This window comes from Rhea pennata, chromosome 13 (assembly GCF_028389875.1).
Source record: "Rhea pennata isolate bPtePen1 chromosome 13, bPtePen1.pri, whole genome shotgun sequence".
Classification (NCBI taxonomy): Eukaryota; Metazoa; Chordata; class Aves; order Rheiformes; family Rheidae; genus Rhea; species Rhea pennata.
The window spans coordinates 12636091-12655860 of record NC_084675.1 but is presented as its reverse complement, the minus strand read 5'-3'; the positions used below and the strand labels follow the sequence as shown (position 1 = coordinate 12655860).

Below are 19770 nucleotides of genomic sequence, written 5' to 3'. Positions count from 1 at the left end.
AACAGCGCGCTTATGAGAAATTTTTAAAAACGCAAAAATACAAAAAAGCAAAAAATAATAATAATAATAATAATAAAAAGCCCCGAACTGCTGTGCCCGCGTTTCAGTCCCGTGGGAGAAGAGGCAAAGCCGCGGGGCACTGGCCAGCGGCAGCCGCGCCGCTCGGCGCGGGGTGCTGCGCTGCGCGGTGCTGCAGCGCGGAGCGCGGCCGCGGCGCCGGCCCGGGCCCGGCCGCGCAGCCCCGCGCCTCCGCCGCCGCTCGCGCAGCACGTTTTACCCCGAGCCCCGAGCGTTTTGGTTCACACTGTCTTCTGAAATCTGTCTGCACACGGTACGAACACTTCCCGAGCATTAACCTGAGTAAGTGACCTCCTGTGTGCAGAATCTCTGCTTTGCTTTCGTCCCGCTCTAGCAAATTGATCCGGTTACCTAACACTGCTTACTGATTTTATGCAATCAGAACGCAAGAATTCATTTTACCTGTTTTTTTCTTTTTTTTTTTTTCTTTTTTTTTGGTAATTTGGGAAATAATAATAAAAAAAGATTAATTAAAAAAAATTGCCAACCCGTTCACATTACTAATGTAAAATGAACCGATACTCCAGAGGACAGTTGTTTCCCTCCCCTGCTTTCGGTGTCTTTTCATCTGAAAATGAAAGAGGGAGAAACAACATTCTCAATTCCAATATCAAAACATTATTTAACTATTGTAGGGCTAGTAATTCCAAACATACAGAAATAAGTTCAGTATTACTAGCTACATTAAAGACAAATTTCTCCAACAATAAAACATGCATATTTTATGTATTCTATTAAAAAAAAAACATTAAGAGCACATAGATATTTTCTTTAAGTGATATTTAATTAAGGGGAGAGAATGTTGGAAAAATGCAACTTTCCACCTAATGTTTATTCAAAGTTGTAAATATGTGTAAACATACCATTCCTTAGAAATACTTCTCATTTAACCTTAGATTCAAGTGTAATTGTTGCCACACAACTCACTTAATTAAAAACAAAATCTAAGAATTCTACCTACATATAATAAAGTTCTTTCCATTCCACAGCTTAACTGCATTCCAGACTGGCACATGCCAAGTTTCAAGTATTTTCCCCATTGTAAATTCCTTTTAGGAAAAAAAAAATGTTGAAGAGATTGCAATAAGGAATAAGGCTTTCAAACATTTTGAAACACGTAGTATTTTATTAATTGACATTTTCACATATAATAATAGTTATAATCCTCTCAGGGGTGCTGCTAAGAAAGGGTGGTAAAAATGGCATGTTCCTTGTTGGCATGAGCCTTTCTTACACAGAAGTAATTTGTCCTGCATTATGTCAGACCTGAACTACAGCTTACTCTCATGACTGAAAGCTCCTTTACAAAGTTTTCTAAGAGGTATGGCAACAAGTTAGTATGACGTTCACGGTCTTATTCATGGTTTTACTCACAAAACTTTTCCCCATGGGCACTGAGAGCAAAGATACTTTGTGTTCTATAGTTAAAAAAAAAAAAAAAAAAAAAAGCTTTATCTAAGTAAATTGAATTAGTAACTAAAACTAATGTAAATTTGTTTTAAATTTACCATAAGACAAGTTAAAATTTACCATAAGCAAGGTAAATAGATTTCAGCTCCTAGGGGTTTTATTCTTCACGTGTTGTAAGGATATCACAACTATTCCATGGATTAGTACAACATATTTTCTTTATACAGAGCACCAAAGCAAAGCAAGTTCAGAGGAAACCCATAGCTTTATATATGCAGTACGTAAAGATGTTAAATATTTAAATGTGTTAATGTCTCAGGGCTGCTAGATGAGTTTAAAGATCAGGAGAAACAGAAGGTGGCAGTGACAAAATATTTCTCACGGGAGAAGACAGGCGACAGAATACGCACTTGGTTATGGTTTCGGAACCGCTGCAATGCAGGCATAGGAAAGGTTTCTCGCATTCTTCACACTAGTGTAAATATAACAAAAATGATCTTTCAGTTAATCACTTGTGTCAGCTACACATTACTTCACTCGTGGAAGTTGAGCATTTGTACACACATACATGCAGGCCTGGTTTTCCAGGTGCACTCAGCACATACAGCTGTCAAACTTGACACAGAGCTAGTGCTGCTCCGAATTTACTCTTGTGGTGAGTATTTTTTTTCCTAAATAAAGCTGTATTTTGTGTGAACTGTGATACTGATTTAACTAACAGAGTTTCATGCTTTATTTTTTGGGGTAGCTTTATGGGTGTGCAGTTTTAACTGTTCTGCCTTGGTGCTAATGATTGGCGGTCAGGAGGGTGTCTGTGAGGGTGTCTGTGTTTACTTTTCTTTTTTCCTGGCCATTATCTGACCTAACAATTTTGACTAAGAAGATATGTAGTGAGAAAAATACCAGAAAAGGAAACTGCTGTATAATATAATAATATTGAATAAAATATTAACTCATTGTAGTCAGTGGGAAGAAGTTTTGCTGTCGATTACAGGGCTACTCAGGAAAGTTTAATCAATTTCTATTAGAGTCAATATAACATTGGTTGGCAATTCAGTACTCATAGTCCTATTTCCAAAAAAGTTAATGAGACTTTTTTTTTAATTGCTCCATATACTATATGTCTTTTTTTTTTTTGTCCTAAACTGTCTTATCAACTGATACTTTTAGGAATATACATCATATTTTCACTACTGTCACATTTCTGAAACTTATTTAGAAGTCTAAAAAGCTGAATATGGCTTTTGAAAAACTTGATAACCAACAGAAAAGTCTGATAAAAATATTTGATTCATACTAAAAAAAACATAAATGTTATTTCTCATTCAATTTCACTTAATGGCTGTCAACAAGGAGGAAAACATACACAATTATCTTTCAAATCTACTACCAAAACAGTTGAGCGGCTATAACAAAAAGCATGCTTCAGTAGCAGTGAGCTTGTTCCTCTTTCCTAACATTCATCTAGTTATAAATTGTATCTTAGAAGTCAGGACACATGAGCCTGAGTTTTGAGAAGAAGCCTTACAGAATTTGTGTAAGGTGACTTATGTCCATGAGCACATGGACATTACCGCCTTGGGTTTGCAATATTCCTAAAAAGGCATGTTACTTTGCAGAAGCATGAGGTGTAGAAAGCTAAAATGTGTGTCTTTTAAAATTACACATACACAGCTTATTGTGTTTTCTAACAATAAAATCATACTTGTGTATGAAAATTGGTGTCCTTACCAAAATCAGTTTTAAAAAGGAGAAGAACTGTTACTATTACATCCTTTGCCTGATAAAGGATTCAAAGATCTTTGCAAGGAGAGAACAAACAAAATAGATCTGTTTTCAACTTGCAAATCCAATAGCTTTCCTCTAATATTCAAATTTCATTTCTGAATAAAGTATGAGGTATGGTTAGATAATAAAAAGATACAACCTGAGTTATTTTTGAGCCTCTTGCTTTTCTGGTCTCTATCACTGCAGGAACATGATCCATCTTTTCAACATTCCACAATCTCAAAGTAGAATCCTGAGAAAAAGCATCAATTATTTTGATGTGTTTTATATCACCAAAACAATGATTTGCACCATATCATAAAGTCTCATCACCTATAAAACTTGGGTTATTAAACACATGCTTTAGGAAAACTTCTCAGGTGAGAGGGTTTGTTTTTAACTATCATGCTTTTGGAAGCAAATTTAGCATTTTAACATTGTACATACATATTAAAAAAACAAAACCAAACATACTTGTCAATTTTTTTAGGAATTTCTGTAATTACTTGAGATGATCACTGATTACAACAGTTTTATGACCAGCTTAATCACTGTTAATCTTTTTTCTGTCAAAATCTGAAAACAAGGGATGAAATCTCCAAACACATTTATAATTTACCTCCCTAAACCATATAAGGAAATGAGTAAATACCTTTGAGGCAGAAATAATCCATTTCTTGTCTTTGCTAATTGCAACATCTGTCACCCAGTCCAAATGACCCTACAGTAAAGCAAAATTTAACTATGATCCAAAGTAAATGTTTTATTACTTTTATAACAATAAAAACAACTACCTGTACTGTAAATCCACGTTGACATGCAGTGAGAAAATTCTTATCTAAGCTGCTGCATGTCTAGTCATGAAAAAATGTTGCCATGAAGCTCATGCTTTCTTATATATACCTGAAAACAGGGGCTGTTACAAACTCTGGAAAGCAGACTACCGCTTGTAGCAGTCAGAAGCCCTGTATCTGTGCAGTTGCCATGGGATTGAGTACCATTTATGCATACGCTCGTCTACTTTTTTTAGTCTGTTTGCTAAATGATTGCAAAGAGAGGAGTGGTTTCTAGCACTCACCATCTAAAAAATAGAGGTTGTTTATCATGTGCCAGAAGAGAAAAACTCTGAGGATAAACAGCAGCTTCCTCCCATTTCTAAGGAAGGAGACCAATTTAGAAAACAGGCCAAGCTGTTTTGGATGTCCTAGTCCTGACAAATCAGCTGAGCTGATTTAAGGTTAACAGCACTGAGTTACCATAAAAATAGAAACAGGTTACAAAAATGAAGTATCTACAAAGAAAGTATTTACTCCAGCTAATGGAATTAATACATAAACTCCTGGCATTTAAGAAGGCTTAGTACTGTTTTATAGACAAATACTACACCTGAGAAATACTTAATAAAAGACAAACATACCATTTTTCCAACATGGAGAAAAAGGCAAACATGCATACATGAAATGTAAGTGCTTTTTTAGAGCAGATTAAAACATACTTTTAAATTTAGTTATGAGCACAGAATATATTTATACCAAGACACAGATACTGAATAGGAATTCTCCACAGTTACAAAGATACTAGCATTTAAACAGATGCCTTCTCATTTTATGGGAAACCAAGTTACTTATACTGACTGCTGTGAACTGGGAAATTTGAAGTGGTTGTAAAGCACCTATGCTCGTGAAAAACATGTTGTGTGACTGCTCAAAAGGTTTAATCAGTGCAGTTCTAGTTTGGAAGAGCAGGCATGCTGATGTTTAAGGTGACAGCAGTGAGCCCAGGCTTACAGGCTTTCCTATATAAAGATGTTATCTTGGATGCAGACAGGAGTTGAAAGCCATTTTTAAGCTGAAAAACCTTTGAAAGAAAGTGGACTTTTCCAAGATATTCCAGATCTGTTTGCTAGTATTTACAAATTTATGAAAAACAATAGGCTTAGTTTTTGTCTCGTATATATTTGTCTTATTCAGTATATACCAGGACTAGATCATTTGAAAATAACAGATTTGCTAGGGAAACAGAGAGGACAAGACGACTCATCAGACACAGGATTTTCTCTCCCCCTTGTACAGATGGTTACTTAGAGTATTCGTGGTTTGAAACCGATGAGGACAGTTAATTATGAAATCAAGGTGAGTGCTTTCACTAAACCTTAACTACTGTATGCATTAATTCCCACCACCACCACCAAAGTTGTCCATTGAAATTATACTTTCATAGGATAGGAAAGAGCCAAGGTTGCAAATCTGATGCTTTTGACTTCTGTGAAGTTAACATTTGTGAAAAGCATTGCTGTAACTTTAGGAATACTGTAAATCCTCTTCTTTGACCCTAAACTAACTAAACGCTGAATAGGTGCCTCATTCACAGAACTGTCCATCCTGGAAAGGATTATAACATGGTGGACCATGTCCCCATCACTATGAGCGGGAATATAAAACATTCAGCCTAGGGACTAAGTCAAGTCTGACAACCTCAGCACTGATATTTACAATCTTCGGAATATGTCCCTTTTAATATAACATTTTCTGTAGACACAGGCAAGCATGTAAACATATACACATACATAGTGTGACATTGCAAAACTAACCAGGTTCTTGTTTGCTGGAGAAAATAATCACCTAAAACAGGGAACACCTCCATTCAATACAATCATTAATTTGTTCATAAAGAAACATAATAGCATATTAATAACTGGCTTGGCAAAGAAAATATCTTTGCAAGTAATTGTATAAGAATATACTGCTCTAGGAAAGAATATAGGATATATATACAGGATATATACCTGCCTATAACTGAAAGGGATGAGCAAGGGTATACATCAGGTAAGGAAATACACAATGTTCTTATATGACCAGCATATTTTGTAGCTAGTGACTAAGTAGGAATTTAATACCTTTAAGCTTAGGTTTTTACAGCCTGCATCTGTATCCCATATAGCTATAGTTTTGTCATAGGCGCCAGACACAACAAGTGATGCTGAAATACAAAATCAGAACACTGTATTATTTCTTTGCTCTATCGTACAGACGAATAAAAGAGGCTCCTTCCAACAGTGAGTCAGACTTGTTAATAACATTTAAATAATGAACCATTAGTCATGCCTTGACAAGAAGTTAGAAGTTCCTCTCTGCTATTTGTTTTGTTGCTCATTTTTGTGAATATTAAATGTAAGTCTAGTAAAGATACAACTGAGTGGAAAAAACATGCTTAAAAATTTTGTTGACTTACAAAACTAAGGAGATATTTTGCTTAGAAGTTAAAATATATAACAGATTTTTAAAATTGTGAGGTCACCTTTGAATAAAAACAAAAAAGTAGAAAGGATGCATTCAGATTTCAATATTCATAGGCCCCTCTGTATAAAACAGTTTTTGCCAGGCCAATTCATGCCACCCTGTTGGAAGTCTTCAAGTCACAGATACTTCTTTCCCCACAGATCTGCTATTTGTTTATTTGTTTATGTATTTGCAGTGCCTAACTCACAAGGGTAGGACTACAGGTTAACCACGTCAAGAGTCATCCTTACTGCAGCATTCAGATATGAAGCTGCAAAATGAAACAGCACATTGTATTATAATGTATAGAAATTCTTATTGGTCAAACCTAGTAAAGAGAAGCTAGTTCAGTACAACAGCAACTTGCAGTAACACTGATTTAATACTTGTGGAGGGGCCAGCATTTGTCTGTGAATTAGTAAAAGAAAACACACAAGGAATAGCTCCCTGCTACCTCCACTCAGATACAGGTAAACTCTCTTCCTCCTATTCACCCGAGCAGCAAGTAGGCATCGAGTTCCAGGTGACAAATTGTCTTGCTATAACTCATAAATATCCACTAATTTGAATATAGTACATAGACTTTGTTCTCTATCAGCGTACTGGAGAACATAATACGAAGTTTTTCAGAAGTTCCGCATTGCTGCCGAATGTTTGGATTATGCAGTAGCTTTACTTCTGGAGGTGCTATCAAAGATGTATACATTTTCCTGAACAGTGCAGATCAGCACAGCGTTTAGTGAACACAGTGTTTGACTAATCCTCAATGTTAGGAGAACAGCAGCAAGCGCTAAGTTAATCTTGTAACAGAGTATTGCATTTTCAGCCCTTTGTGATCTTTGATTATACCTCTTGATGGGTATATCAATCCAGGCAGAGTTCCAGCTGTCTGATTAGGCAGAACACACACCATCAATTTCAACTTACTTATCACATGGACGTATTTTTTTGTAATTAAAACGTTATCTTGGAAATGAGAAATTAATTACTTATATGAGTTGGAGTGGTCACTTGTTTCATTTGGTATGTCCTAGAGCAGATGAAACGGATGATGTCCACAAGCTAACTCACCATCTTGGCTGAAAAGGCAGGAACTAACAGAACCTTCATGTCCTCGGTTCAAGGAAATAGGTCCGTGACACCGAAACTCCCCTGTCTTTATATCCCATATTTTTAATGTTTTGTCCCAGGATGCTGTGCACAAATAATGACCATCTGAGGTAAAGCAGCAATCAGAGATAGCGTTCGTGTGTCCCCTGAAATACAGACGAAAAACACTGTAATGGTGAGTTTTTGTAATCGTTACAAATCTCTCAGACATCCTCCTGCAAGCGTTGAGCACTCTGTCTCCACCCAGTAAAGCACTCTCAGCACATTCTGAATTTTAACCACATGAATGAAGACTTTAAATAAGTTCTGTTAAGTCTCTGGAGCTGCTAACAACCCCAAAGCCAGCTTTAAATGTTTTATTACCTTAGGTCATTTTGCAGGATTGAATCCTAGTTGTTAAATGAATTTTTTGTTGTCGTTGAATGCAGCTTAACAAAAAAATAGTTTAATATCTGCAGCAGAACCACATTTTATTAAAAACAAGTTACTGAAAAAGTCGCCTATTACTTATTAAATAAACAGTATACATCTATTGCTATACGTAAATTTAAAATTAAACACTCAGAGGAATTAGTTACCACTGATTCTTTCTTTCGTTTTAACTCTATATTAAAGTCTAACTTTGGAAGTGGTGATTTCTGTCAGAAAAGAAATCTAAAAGTTCCAGAAGGGGGTGAGGGTTCTGGCGGTTCCTGAAATCTACAGTGGAGAAAAGATGATGAGCATCTCTTACAGGAAACAGTGCTGTAGTCACTGCAATTTAAAAGAAACATTATTACAATGTTCCAGATTGAATTTCCCATCCAAAGTAATTCCTAATCCTTTAAAAGACAATGTTATTACTTTGTTTAAAGGCAGACTCTTTCTGATTATTATTTTATATTTCAAAGCTAAATTGGTTGAGTTTAAATAAAGTCTTTGCTAATATTTATAACAGCTGATTTGTTATCTCCACTGCTGCATTGTTCCTTCTTAAAACGGTAACAACAGGCTGAATAGACATAATGTTTTAATGACTTCTATGGGAGTTGCAAGGGTGAGGGCTCAGGAGCTCGGATTCACCAAGGCTTTGGTACTGTGTGTGATACATTATCCATAAGCATACAAGGAAAAGTGATCTGAAAAACAATCTTTGCACCCAGAGAGTGGTTATAATTGGTTCACTGTGAAAATGAAAGTACACACTGAACTGGGATCCACAGCATCTGTCCCAAATCCAGTGCTGTTTCATACTTCCATTAACAATGTAGATTGTTAATGCAGATACTTTTCCTCTGTATTATTTTTGCTCCACTCCGTAGTGCTTTAAAAAACTTCTAATTATTCTAAGTAATATTTTATATTCTAATTTGTTAATGATTATGCATTTTTCCTAATTAGTAGAAAATAAAACCAGACATTTACACTTCAGTACCATATTGCATATGCTATCTTTTGCTTTTCTCGCTGCTTGTATGTAAGTAGCATTCTGAAAATTAGCATTACAAATGCTTACAGATAACAAAATACAATTTTCCAATTATTTACAGAAAGAAATATTTTAGTTAAACAATTATGGCTTATTTTCTCTAGTTCAAAACTTATCAGGAATCTCACTGACTGGTGATTGTAAAAGATACAAATAATCCTATGCATAATGAACTACAGTATTGTTCCTTACCCTTTAATTGTAATTGAAGTGGATCGTGTTATCATATCCCATAACTTTATCGTCTTATCATATGATACTGAAGTCACTCTTTGGTTATCAGGATCAAAGCAGCATCTTGTGATTGTACTTTTGTGATGACCTATACAAATAACATCAAATGAAGCTATTACTTGTTTGTAAAGCTACTTCCCCATTTAAATAATTACATCTGGATCTCAGATTATGGGTCTGAAAGGCAGAACTATCCATTGGCTAATATCTAGGCATCAGTCTCTGTTTCCAAGACATTGTCATTGTAAAATTCCATCTTCCACTGCCGAGGGCACCTCCTCACCTTTCAATGGAAAAATAAAGTGCTTCCCTTTTACTGCAGAGAGCAAGAAACAAGAACATGTACTCAGGCAGCTAACATACATAGCTAATACGCAGTAAACTCACATGCTGCTCTGCAGTAACTTATTTATCAGCTACTCTCCCCAAAATAAGTCTTTAAGTGTGGCACCATAATGGCAATGACAGTTAACTACTTAGACTCTTAGGGAGCACTTAAGCAGGTAATTACACTTATACAAATAGCCCTATTATAATAATGTAAACAAAATACCTTCTGGCAGTGACATTTTAAAGAGAAAGTTCTAGTGGAGCTATTATGAGCCATTTGCTGTACATTTTATTTTTAAGCCCCAATGATTTAACTATCAGGCTCTGATTCACAGAAGCATGTAAAGCACATGCTGATCTTACATTCACGATGGCTCTCATATTTAGGGCTGATTCTGCAGGAGTGCCATCTCCCTGGCCTACAGTCCTCTACAGAAGCCTGATGGGACTGAGGTCTCATTAGTGAAATTATCTCCAAAGAGAAATTATGTTTCAAAAAAAGAATCACTGCTGATCCAATTTTGACCCATAATCTATTTTTTATAAATCTATTCTGAAAAATTCTGGGTTTAATGTCTTAAAAAAACAAACAAAAAAAAGTTTCTTTCACCTTTCCTAAGTAAGGATATGTGAATCTGACTTAAATAGATTTTCCAACTTTGTAAAAGCAATCAAAAAATTCAAGAACTGCCCAAATGATGTAAAAGCTTTAAGTGTTACCTTGGACATGTGCCACCACTGCTGCACTTGCTGCATCAATAACATGTATGGCGTTTTCTCTGTCAGAACCAGAAACCACATATTTACCATCCCAAGAAATATCACATGACGTTACAACACCTTCATGTTCTATTGTCCACTAAAGAAGAAGAAACATGCTTGAGGGTTAGAGATAAGGCTGCTTTACAGCAAACATTCTGTTATCTGTAACCAAGCTCGAAGGGAAGGCTTTTGCTATTACTTTATTTTTTGTGAATCCTGGTGGATGCATTTACATCCAATTTTTCAATCAACTTCTATTTCTGCATTAGCAATAATCTTAAAATTAGATAAGGCTTCCCTGTCCAAACTCTAAGATGTTAAATTAAAAAATCTTTAAAAATATTTTCTGAGAAAGGTTATTATTATTATACCCACTTGTTTCTGCAATAACTGAGATAAATTTATTAAGGGTTTTAGTTAAGATCAAGCAATTAATCAGTATCAAATCTAGGACTAGAAATCAAGACTTCCTACCCCAACTACATTATTATTGTGTTAAAAAAAGAATGTTTTGTTACTTATTCATCAATAACAAAGCAACGAATCTTAATTTTATAATTATACTTTCTGCCAAATGTATTCAAAAGGATACATACCAGCATTTTTCCTGTTTCCATATCCCAAGCCTTGACAGTATTATCATATGATGATGTTACTACTCTAAAAATGAAGTACATTAATGAAAATGGCCATCAGTGTTTTCACTCAAAAGAACGCATTTAAAAAACACGACAACATTTAATTCTGACAATGATCTGACATCCTCACACCCACTATTTTAAAATAAATTTTTAAACATTGCAGCAAAAAATACTGGATAGCTTAGTTTAAAAAAGTATTATTTATATTTCATCTATAAACTAGTAAGAATATCAACATCTGTAATTTTAAATGCAAGCACTCAACTCATTTTTATTTCATCCTCTTACAAGATATTTAATTATTCCTAATTTTAGAATAATTTTAAAGCCATTATGATGTCTTTTCTGTAATGAACGTGAAGTGCTCCTGTCACTATGGGGTTTTCTGCATTTTCAGTGGTTTTGTTGCTGGGTAACCCTCTACCACAGACACCGCACTGCACAGACAGAAAGCCACATTATAGAACAAAGCTATTCAAAGTTTACTAGAAACTGGCAGATATCCATGAAACAGAAGGTCAAACTAAATTAGTCTCCTACAGTGTTATTAAAATATTCCCAAATATCTAAAATAACATCTATTTTGAATGTCACATGATACGACAAATATTTTTAGTACCACTGTGGCTTTTTGTTTTCAGGTTTTTGACCAAGTTCATAAAATGTCATTTTTATATACTTTGCCCAAGAAACTATGCATGAATATTCTCACAAATAATAATAATTAAAAAAAAATACATTGTTTAAATGTCTGATTTTCTCTGTGTTTGTATATACTTCCTGCAACCAACACAATCTCTGCTCCTAAATGGGCACACATAACACAGGACGACACTTTCAGTTTATGAATTGGTAGTATTGGTGGTTGGAAAGGAGTTTTCAGAGCACTACAGAATGATATTTTAGTTGCTGTTTAGCAATTTCAAAAACACACACAATGAGCTGCAACAGGCAGCTTAGCGTATGCACTATTCATTGACCAAAAAACTTTCCAACCTGATAAAAATTAATTCAAACTACGACTTTATGATAAAATATGCCAGCTAGTATCCCTGGAGGCACTGCATGACCTACTTAACCAAATGTTAATATATGCTGCAGTCGCTTTAATTATTATGTGCACAGATTGACACCGGATAAAACGCTTTTCTTCTTGAACTGACAGGACAGGCTTAATGGAAAGGCTGTAGAATATTAATACAAAATACAGACAGAAGAGAACTTTTGTGAAGGTGTAAATATCACTGGTGGAAGAACCTCTGACCCTAGGTTAATGCAGTGTTGTTCTTTATAAAAGTGGTATATATTTATATGCCCTTTCAGAACGTATGGTCACATTTCCAGTCCTGTATAACTCACAAGCAGTATTAGACATTTTTTCCCCCAAACAGGCTATAATCCATTAGGCTATCCTAACATACATTTAAGGCAATGAAGATTCTTATTTTCTTCAGTGGACATCAAATGCAAAGCATAAGTAGAAAAGATTTAAGAGCTCCAATACAAATTCTAGGTGAGGGCAAACTGAGATTAATGGCAGCAAAAGTGGGTGAGGGAGTCTGGCAGTCAGTAATAGAACTACTTATAGCAGAGCATAAATGTAAGGAAAAGGAGTTTGAATATGATGTAGTAAAAGTTAGGAAAACAATAAAAGGATTGAAAAAGTAACTGATTTGTTCTGAATTTTGTCCATTGTGTTTCCACATGCGGTAAAATCGCACAAAACACTGCCTCTCCCCTTTTATAAATACAAAATGCGGCAGAAAGGTCACCTTTTGTCATCGGCACTCAAGTTGCACTCAGAAATTGGAGCTGTATGTCCTTCTTCAAAAACTTGAATAGGAAAACCTTTAGCAACATCCTTGAATAAATCCAAAGGAATTTGATTAGGAAATATTTTGCTATTCTGTGAAAAAAAATAATACAAAGCTCCACAAAAATAAGGTAAAGCAAAGCATGTGAAATCTGTAAAGTTGGTCTCATTATTATCATCTAATTTGAAAATATAAATGAGGATTTATTCTTGCAAAAGATACATCTCCCAAAAATCAGTCATAAACATTGTTGTGTTCAGACCACCGCCGGTCATTCTCACCAATGCCATCAAACCATTTGCTTCCTTGTATTTCCTACTCTGCCTGTCCCCACTTGCTTCTGCACCTTGGCTGGGTGCTGAACGGCCTTTTTATTCTGTTTGTACAGAACCAACCAAAAGCCCTTAACTGGACTCCTATGTATTACCACAATACAAATAAAGAATTATACTACAAAGATTACAGAAGTAACGATGAGTTCTAGCTCGTACCCAGCAATGGTCGCCTCTGCTCCCACCCTGATGTTGCAGCTCAAGTGAAACTCCTACGATCAGGTTGGCTGCTTCTACTACAAATCATTCTGCTTTTCTTTACATATGCTGTCTTCCTGGGTAAACTGTATTTCTTGAGAGGAAATGAATCTCTCACCAACAATCAGAATCCCCTGTTGATCATCTTTGATTTACTCTTCCCTTCCTGCCTTTGTTTCCCTCACGTCGTTCACAAGAAAACTGATGTAATCTGTGATCCTCCTCTAGAACAGATTGCCTTTTCCCTTTCATTGCCTACACTGCTCTCTTGCCCAGCAAAAATGCAGAAATTCAGGCGTCCTTCTTTCCACTATCCTCTCATTTGATTCAGTGATCTATCCTCTGATCTTCCTTGTATCCTATCTTCTCGTTTTCCATAATCAAGGTACATTTTACTGCTTTCCATCCTAAAAGCAAGCAAATAAAAAACCCTTGTCTTTAGTCAAGCCCTACTTATCTCTCCAAATGTTGCCCATTTCATCTCTAAGGTCATCAAGCAGGCCAACTACGAGGGCTGTCTGGCGTTCGTTCTTCCAACTTCATCATAAAACCTCTTTAAACTGGCTTGAACCCTTTTGTATTACTGAAACCACTCTCACAAAATCTGGAGCAACTTCTTCCTGCTTGAAACTCAGAAAAATATTTATTGTCATCCTTGTCGTCCATTCCTTTGTACAGTGAAGATGATGTTCCACCTCCTAAAATCTTGATTTGTTTCCAATAACTTTCTCGTCTCCTTTCCTGTCTAACTGTTCTTTAAGAATGCCATTAGAGTGATCCTCTCCTTTAAACTTGTGTGCCTGTTTCACAAAGTCTGTCCCTAATTCTTATTTGCAATGTCTCACTTCTGCATAGTCTTTCAAATACAAACATAAACTTATATACCAGCCCCATACTGACAACGCACAGCCCTACCTCTCTACTTACAGTTCCTTCTCGCTATATAAAAATCTCAGACTGTTCCTTTTCATCATCTCAAGATTGGCATAACTGAAACAGAGTTCTTTATCTATCACACCCAGAGCTCTGTTATCTCTTTCCTGTCACTATCTATCTGTTGTCTGTTATGCAAACAGTTGTAAGTGCTTTCAGGATGGGACCATCTTTTTTTTCTACATAAGTCCTAAGCATCATGCAGTCCTAGCCCATGACTAAAGCCTCAAGATTCTGTGGTAATACACATAAAAATGAATCAAATTTTACAAATGGATCACAGTGCCTGAATGTATACATGAAAAACAAAACAAAACTAACAAAAACAAAAAAGAGGGCTGCCAACATGCAGAGTAACTCAAAGATCAAAAAGATCACAGGACCAGCCATCATATCTTCATCCAGCTAAATAATCCTCTATGATTAATTATTTCAACAGATCTTTGTTAAATACCAAGAGGTTTCAGAATCAGTCTTTAATCAGTTAACATGAACTGCCTTCATTGCATACATATTCTTTCACTTGTTTTTAATCCATGAAGAAAACGTTGTCTCCTCTTCCCATTAATACGAACTGTAAAGTCTAAGATCTAGAGCAGCTGCTTCTTTATGGGGACTTTCATTTGAAGGAGTTATCCTGCTAAGTTGGCAGCTCTCAGTAACACACAAAATTGGAGTGAAAGTGAATTTATTTTTCACTTTTTCACTTACTTTCTGAATGTGTGTCAATGCCCTAGGAGTCTAATACTGACACCAGAATCATTAGGTATGTTTCAAAGATGGAAGGAAAAAAAATGGATTAAACTTACCACAAGTTCTTGTTCTACTTTTCTGAGTAAAAAAAAGCCTTGCAGTCAGAACTGCCCTTCTAGTCTTATCTAGTCTATGTCTAGTGTGCACCTTATTAATCTTTGTTTTCTAAAAGATGTGCGCGCGCTGTCAGTGAGATACTTTCTCTTCTCAAGAGGAACTTCAAATGCTTTCTCAGTACACTAAATCACTTGATACCTATTCATTCAAGGGAAAATAAAAAGAAACTGCCAAGTGAAATCGTCAGGGCTGTTCCAGCCCCCCACGACCAAGTCCGCACTCTCCTGAATTCTGCTTCAGCTGTTTCTGTAGAGGAGGAAAGTAGGCTTGTCGAGACCAAATAAAGCATATCAAGATATATCAAAATAATATTGCCTACAGGTTAGTATCACAAAGTTCACAAGATTCAGGCAAATGCTTTTAGATACATTCTGAAAAATAAGTATCACTCAAGAAACATTGAATAAAACTTTCTTTGATAATAATGACAAAGATGAACAAAACTTAAGAGACAGACTAAGCTACACTTCCAGGAAGCGGCACACTATAGTCATGAAAATATCATGACTAACTTGTTGAGATATATTTATTTATATTTCTCTTATCTACAGTATTTCTGTAGAATCCACTAGAAGAAGAGGTGCTTCAGAAATTATCATTAAAAGACGGATTTGTTCTCTTTCTCATTCTAGCCTTCCTGATCTCCTGGATCAGCTCTCAGATAACACAATGGTACTAACTAGGGAGCTGCCTGGACTTTGTATGCTTTGGAGGTTGTTGCTCTCTCAGTACCTTTTAAAAAAAGGCTTTGATTATGGCAGAAATCTACTACTGCATTGGTAGGAATGCAATACCTTAGATCTTATGAAATTATTTCATCTATCTGTATTCATATGATACTATAGCGTTACCATAACTCATTACCAATTCTTCTATCAAGTCATGACTTTTTAGTATGTGCTAACCTCAATGCCTTCAATCTATTTAGCACAGCTAAACAGTCAGCTGCTTGCATAAAATTCAAGGGCTCACATAACCACATGCCTCCAAGTTATCTTTTAAAATAAACTTAGATTTGATCATCCAGAATCTGTACATTTCTACATTCCAGATCTTGCCATTGCCTTGTGTGTCAGTGTTCTTGGAGTTTTAGGGACACTCTAGCTAGCTTCACAAAACCAACTAGGAGTATTGGAGGAGAAAGGAAACGAAGGGTGCAACTCAAGCTTTAAGTGAAAGGAAAAAGCAAGCAACAGGTGTGGTAGCATTACGGCCAAGTTCACGAGTCTTGTACAATCCCTAACTTCTACTACCTCTCTACAAAAAGACAAACACAAAAATCAGAAAAAGGAACTTCCAGGTGAAAAAGAGTAAGTTTTGTGTATGAAATTGCACTTTTGAAATATTAATAAACTAGAGGTCTGGCCCGGAGTGCGCTGCAGATGCTCACAAGGGTCACCCTTTAATGTTGAAGAAGATTGGAAGTAAAAAATAGAAGTTTTATTACTTATCTGTTAAACATTTGCATTTTTAAACATCTGTAAAGTATCTTTAGAAGGCTCCTAGAAGAGCCAATCAGTCTCCACACCTGTATAATACTACTTGGTTGATTTCAGCTTTAAGATGTTCGGATTTTGGAAATAGTTGTTAGGTTTGTAACGTACCCAGAGCTTCACTGTTCTATCGTAAGAGCTTGAAAGTATTTTTGTGTCTTCAAAGCAGAAGTGGCAGGAGCTCACAGTGTCACTGTGTCCTCTCAGAATTTTAAATTGGATCTGTAAATGAACAGAACAAAATTTAGGAGTATTTGCCCTTGGAACTAGCTTTTGACTGTTTAGTCCACAAGAGGGAGCAGGAAAGCAATAATCCGAGCAGAAGTTTTCAAATTCCGCTTGTCTGAGAGAACTGGCATCCGTTCCGGGTACCAGCTTGGAGCCGACCAGGTAAACTGGCATCTGGTTCGGAATGAAAGGTTTCTAGATTTTGATTTTACTTTTATTTTTCTGGAGGGAAACAAGATTGTGGTTGTTCTGGGCTTTTTGTTTTTTCTTTCCCTCCCAATTCTTACTTCTCTCAGGCAAAGCAAGATTTCCCTTTAAATCTCCAAGTCTCCCAAGAAAACCCCAAGGGCCTGGAGCACGGATGACACCGGGGTCCATCCTGCACGTACAGCGAGGCAGAGCTTTCCAGCCCCTGCTCCCCGCAGCCCCCCACCCCGAAGAAATGCCAGAAACACGGCGCGAGGCGAGGAGGCCGGCGGCGGGGCCGGGACCAGCGCCGGGCTCCCGGCAGGCCCTCGGGGCTCCCGGCTGGCCGCTGCCGCCCCGTGGCTCCCCGCTGACCGTCCCGCGGCCGCCCACCTGCGCCGCCGGCTCCTGGTCGCCCCAGCGGCTCTCGGTGGGGGCGGCCCCGGGCGCCGGCCCCAGGCCCCAGGGGTCCGCGCAGGGGGTGCCCGCCGCCATGGGCCCCGCCGCGGCGCCCCAGGCCGTGGCGCTGCGCCCCCACGCACCCCCCTCACGCTGAACCCAAACCAGCGACCCCCAAGCTATTTCCGGTTCCCCCGCCCTCGCTGCGGTTCGCTTGCTGATGTCCGTCTCGGGCCAGGCGCTTTCCCTCTCCCTGCGCTCACGGGCCGCCACACAGCCGCGGGCGCTGTCAGCGCCGAAGAGCTGCCGCCTGCCCGCGGAGCTTCGGCGACGGCTCCCGCTCAGCTCCGAGCCCAGCCTGCGGGAGGACCGCAGAGGGCCTGCTCCTTCGAACAGCGTCCCCGCGGAGCTCGGGGCTTGCATTAAGTAACTGCAAGGCAACAAGAACCTTTTAAACGCACTGCATAAAACACCAAGGGCATAAGCACCCCGAGATTCCATTCTAACTGCATACACCTGCAACGTAATACAAGTTATAATCATAGTACTAATATTTTAGTATATTAGCCTTACTAATTTAAGTTGTGTCAAAGTAACTGTTTATTTAGATCTGCTATGACAAGTGCTATATAGAATTAGAAGAGAGATTAAAAAATGAAAAAGCTTCACATATATCCAGAGCCTGGGAAATGGCAATATGAATTTCTGCAGTAAAGACACATTCAAAACTGAAAAATATATGCACCCGTGCAAAATTCACATTGTTTTAGTTTTTAATTTCTTAAGTTAATTCAGAATTGAAATCTACTTTACTCATCAGCTTTTTAGCGCTCCTAGTCAATGACTTGCTGCACAAAACAGTGATTGGTAATACTTAGTTTATTAAAATATCTTAAGTTAAATTTAACTTAAAACCGAGCCTGCAGTATTTCAGAGTATACTGCACAAGAGGTCTTTTCAACATTCCATAATCCATAAATTTTGAATTTATATAGCATCACAAAATGAATACACTTGTACTTTCAAACAAATTCAATATGAATACGGTATCTACAGCGCTTCGAAGTATACAATACATTATTGATCTACCATCACGGAGGAGATCGAAAGTTTGATATAGTCACATGCCACTGAGGAAAGCTACTTCTTCAATGCTGAAGTTGTTTCAGTCTAAGAGGGAGACAAAGAGAAAGGTCAATTGAAAAGTTACATACAACATCACAAATACTTAGTTACTTGATCACTCTCCTAAGCCTTAGTCTAAGGTAACCACATTTTATCTCAATGATGCAAAAAAAAGACAAAACACAAAGACGTACAAAATATCATCTTGTAAAAAGAAGTCTAGTGATTTTGTTCAAAATGCAGAAGAACATACCAGCTATTTACGAGCCTTATAATCTGCTAAGTGAAGAAATTTTTGTTTTTGTTTTTCTTTTAAGTAATAAAGCACAAATACATAACAAGTTCAATGAAACAGGAAAACTTGGCCTTCCAGGGGACTCTGCCTCCTATCTGTAACAACCCAATCCACTGAACAGGCAGATCACAGTGATTTTGCAATAATAAGGACAGCCGGATGTGATACCTCAACAAATATGTTGAGACTCCTCCTTCAGCTAGGAAGAGAGGTTCAACAGAAGCAAAGGCAGTGACTGTTCTATTTGGAATGTGTTTTAAGTTGACTGTGGTCTGTACTGCCAATTACTTTTGTTTGTACTTTATTTCAAGCACATGAGCAAAATTAAATGTTCTGATTTTCACATCTGAACTAGAACTATGTTCAAGCCACTAGTTTATCAAAACGTAAGAGAACAGTCTGAATTCAGCAGGAATGCACGTGACTCCAACATTGTTCTGTTTGCTGCATTGCTTCCTGCTCAAGCACAGAATTATTTTAAGCATCAATGCAACATAATGCATCTATCTGAATTAGGTCTTTTGCTCATTATGAACAGTCTGAAGCAGACAATACTGCTTCCAAAAGTTTCCGAGGAGGAGTAGGCAAAGTAATGGAAATATGACCCACTGCACTTGTTCAATTTTTAATTCCCATTCAAAATAGCTTCAAAAATATCAGTCATCTGTAACAATAATCTGTATTAACTCATAGAGTTGTGTATTCAGTGCCTTTTACCGCATAAGCCTATCCTTAAAATTAATTATCACAGAACTTAAGATGCTTAATATTTGCAACCTTTCCTAATCTGATTAAACAAACTGAGCAATACTATACACA

At 37.1% G+C, this 19770-nt stretch overlaps 2 protein-coding genes across 4 annotated transcripts in view; both read right to left on the bottom strand.

Moving 5' to 3' along the window:
- Nucleotides 1-1638: 1638 nt before the first annotated feature.
- On the bottom strand, nt 1639-18609 carry WDR88 (WD repeat domain 88). The gene is made up of 12 exons (XM_062586853.1): nt 18577-18609; nt 17704-17784; nt 16830-16940; nt 12851-12939; nt 11034-11097; nt 10396-10534; nt 9304-9433; nt 7605-7789; nt 6152-6234; nt 3908-3976; nt 3416-3508; nt 1639-1960 (listed from the first exon to the last, which is right to left on the bottom strand). Exons 1-12 carry the CDS (start codon nt 18607-18609, stop codon nt 1823-1825), a joined length of 1215 nt encoding a protein of 404 aa, XP_062442837.1. The 3' UTR covers nt 1639-1822.
- GPATCH1 (G-patch domain containing 1) overlaps nt 18393-19770 on the bottom strand; it is a 17912-nt gene continuing 16534 nt past the window's right edge. For all 3 annotated transcript variants that reach the window (XM_062586230.1, XM_062586228.1, XM_062586229.1), the window contains exon 20: nt 18393-18701. In XM_062586230.1, the coding sequence (XP_062442214.1) occupies nt 18680-18701 (22 nt within the window). In that variant the 3' untranslated portion in view covers nt 18393-18679. The remainder of the gene's footprint in view (nt 18702-19770) is intronic.

What these genes read in the sequence shown, in the direction of transcription:
- WDR88 (XM_062586853.1), bottom strand. Translation starts at nt 18,609, where the DNA reads ATGTATTGTATACTTCGAAGCGCTGTAGATACC. An exon ending in GAACCGGAAATAGCTTGGGG is followed by an intron (nt 16,941 to 17,703) that starts GTCGCTGGTTTG and finishes GTTCATTTACAG; the next exon opens with ATCCAATTTAAAATTCTGAG. An exon ending in AGTGGTGGCACATGTCCAAG is followed by an intron (nt 9,434 to 10,395) that starts GTAACACTTAAA and finishes TTATTTGTATAG; the next exon opens with GTCATCACAAAAGTACAATC.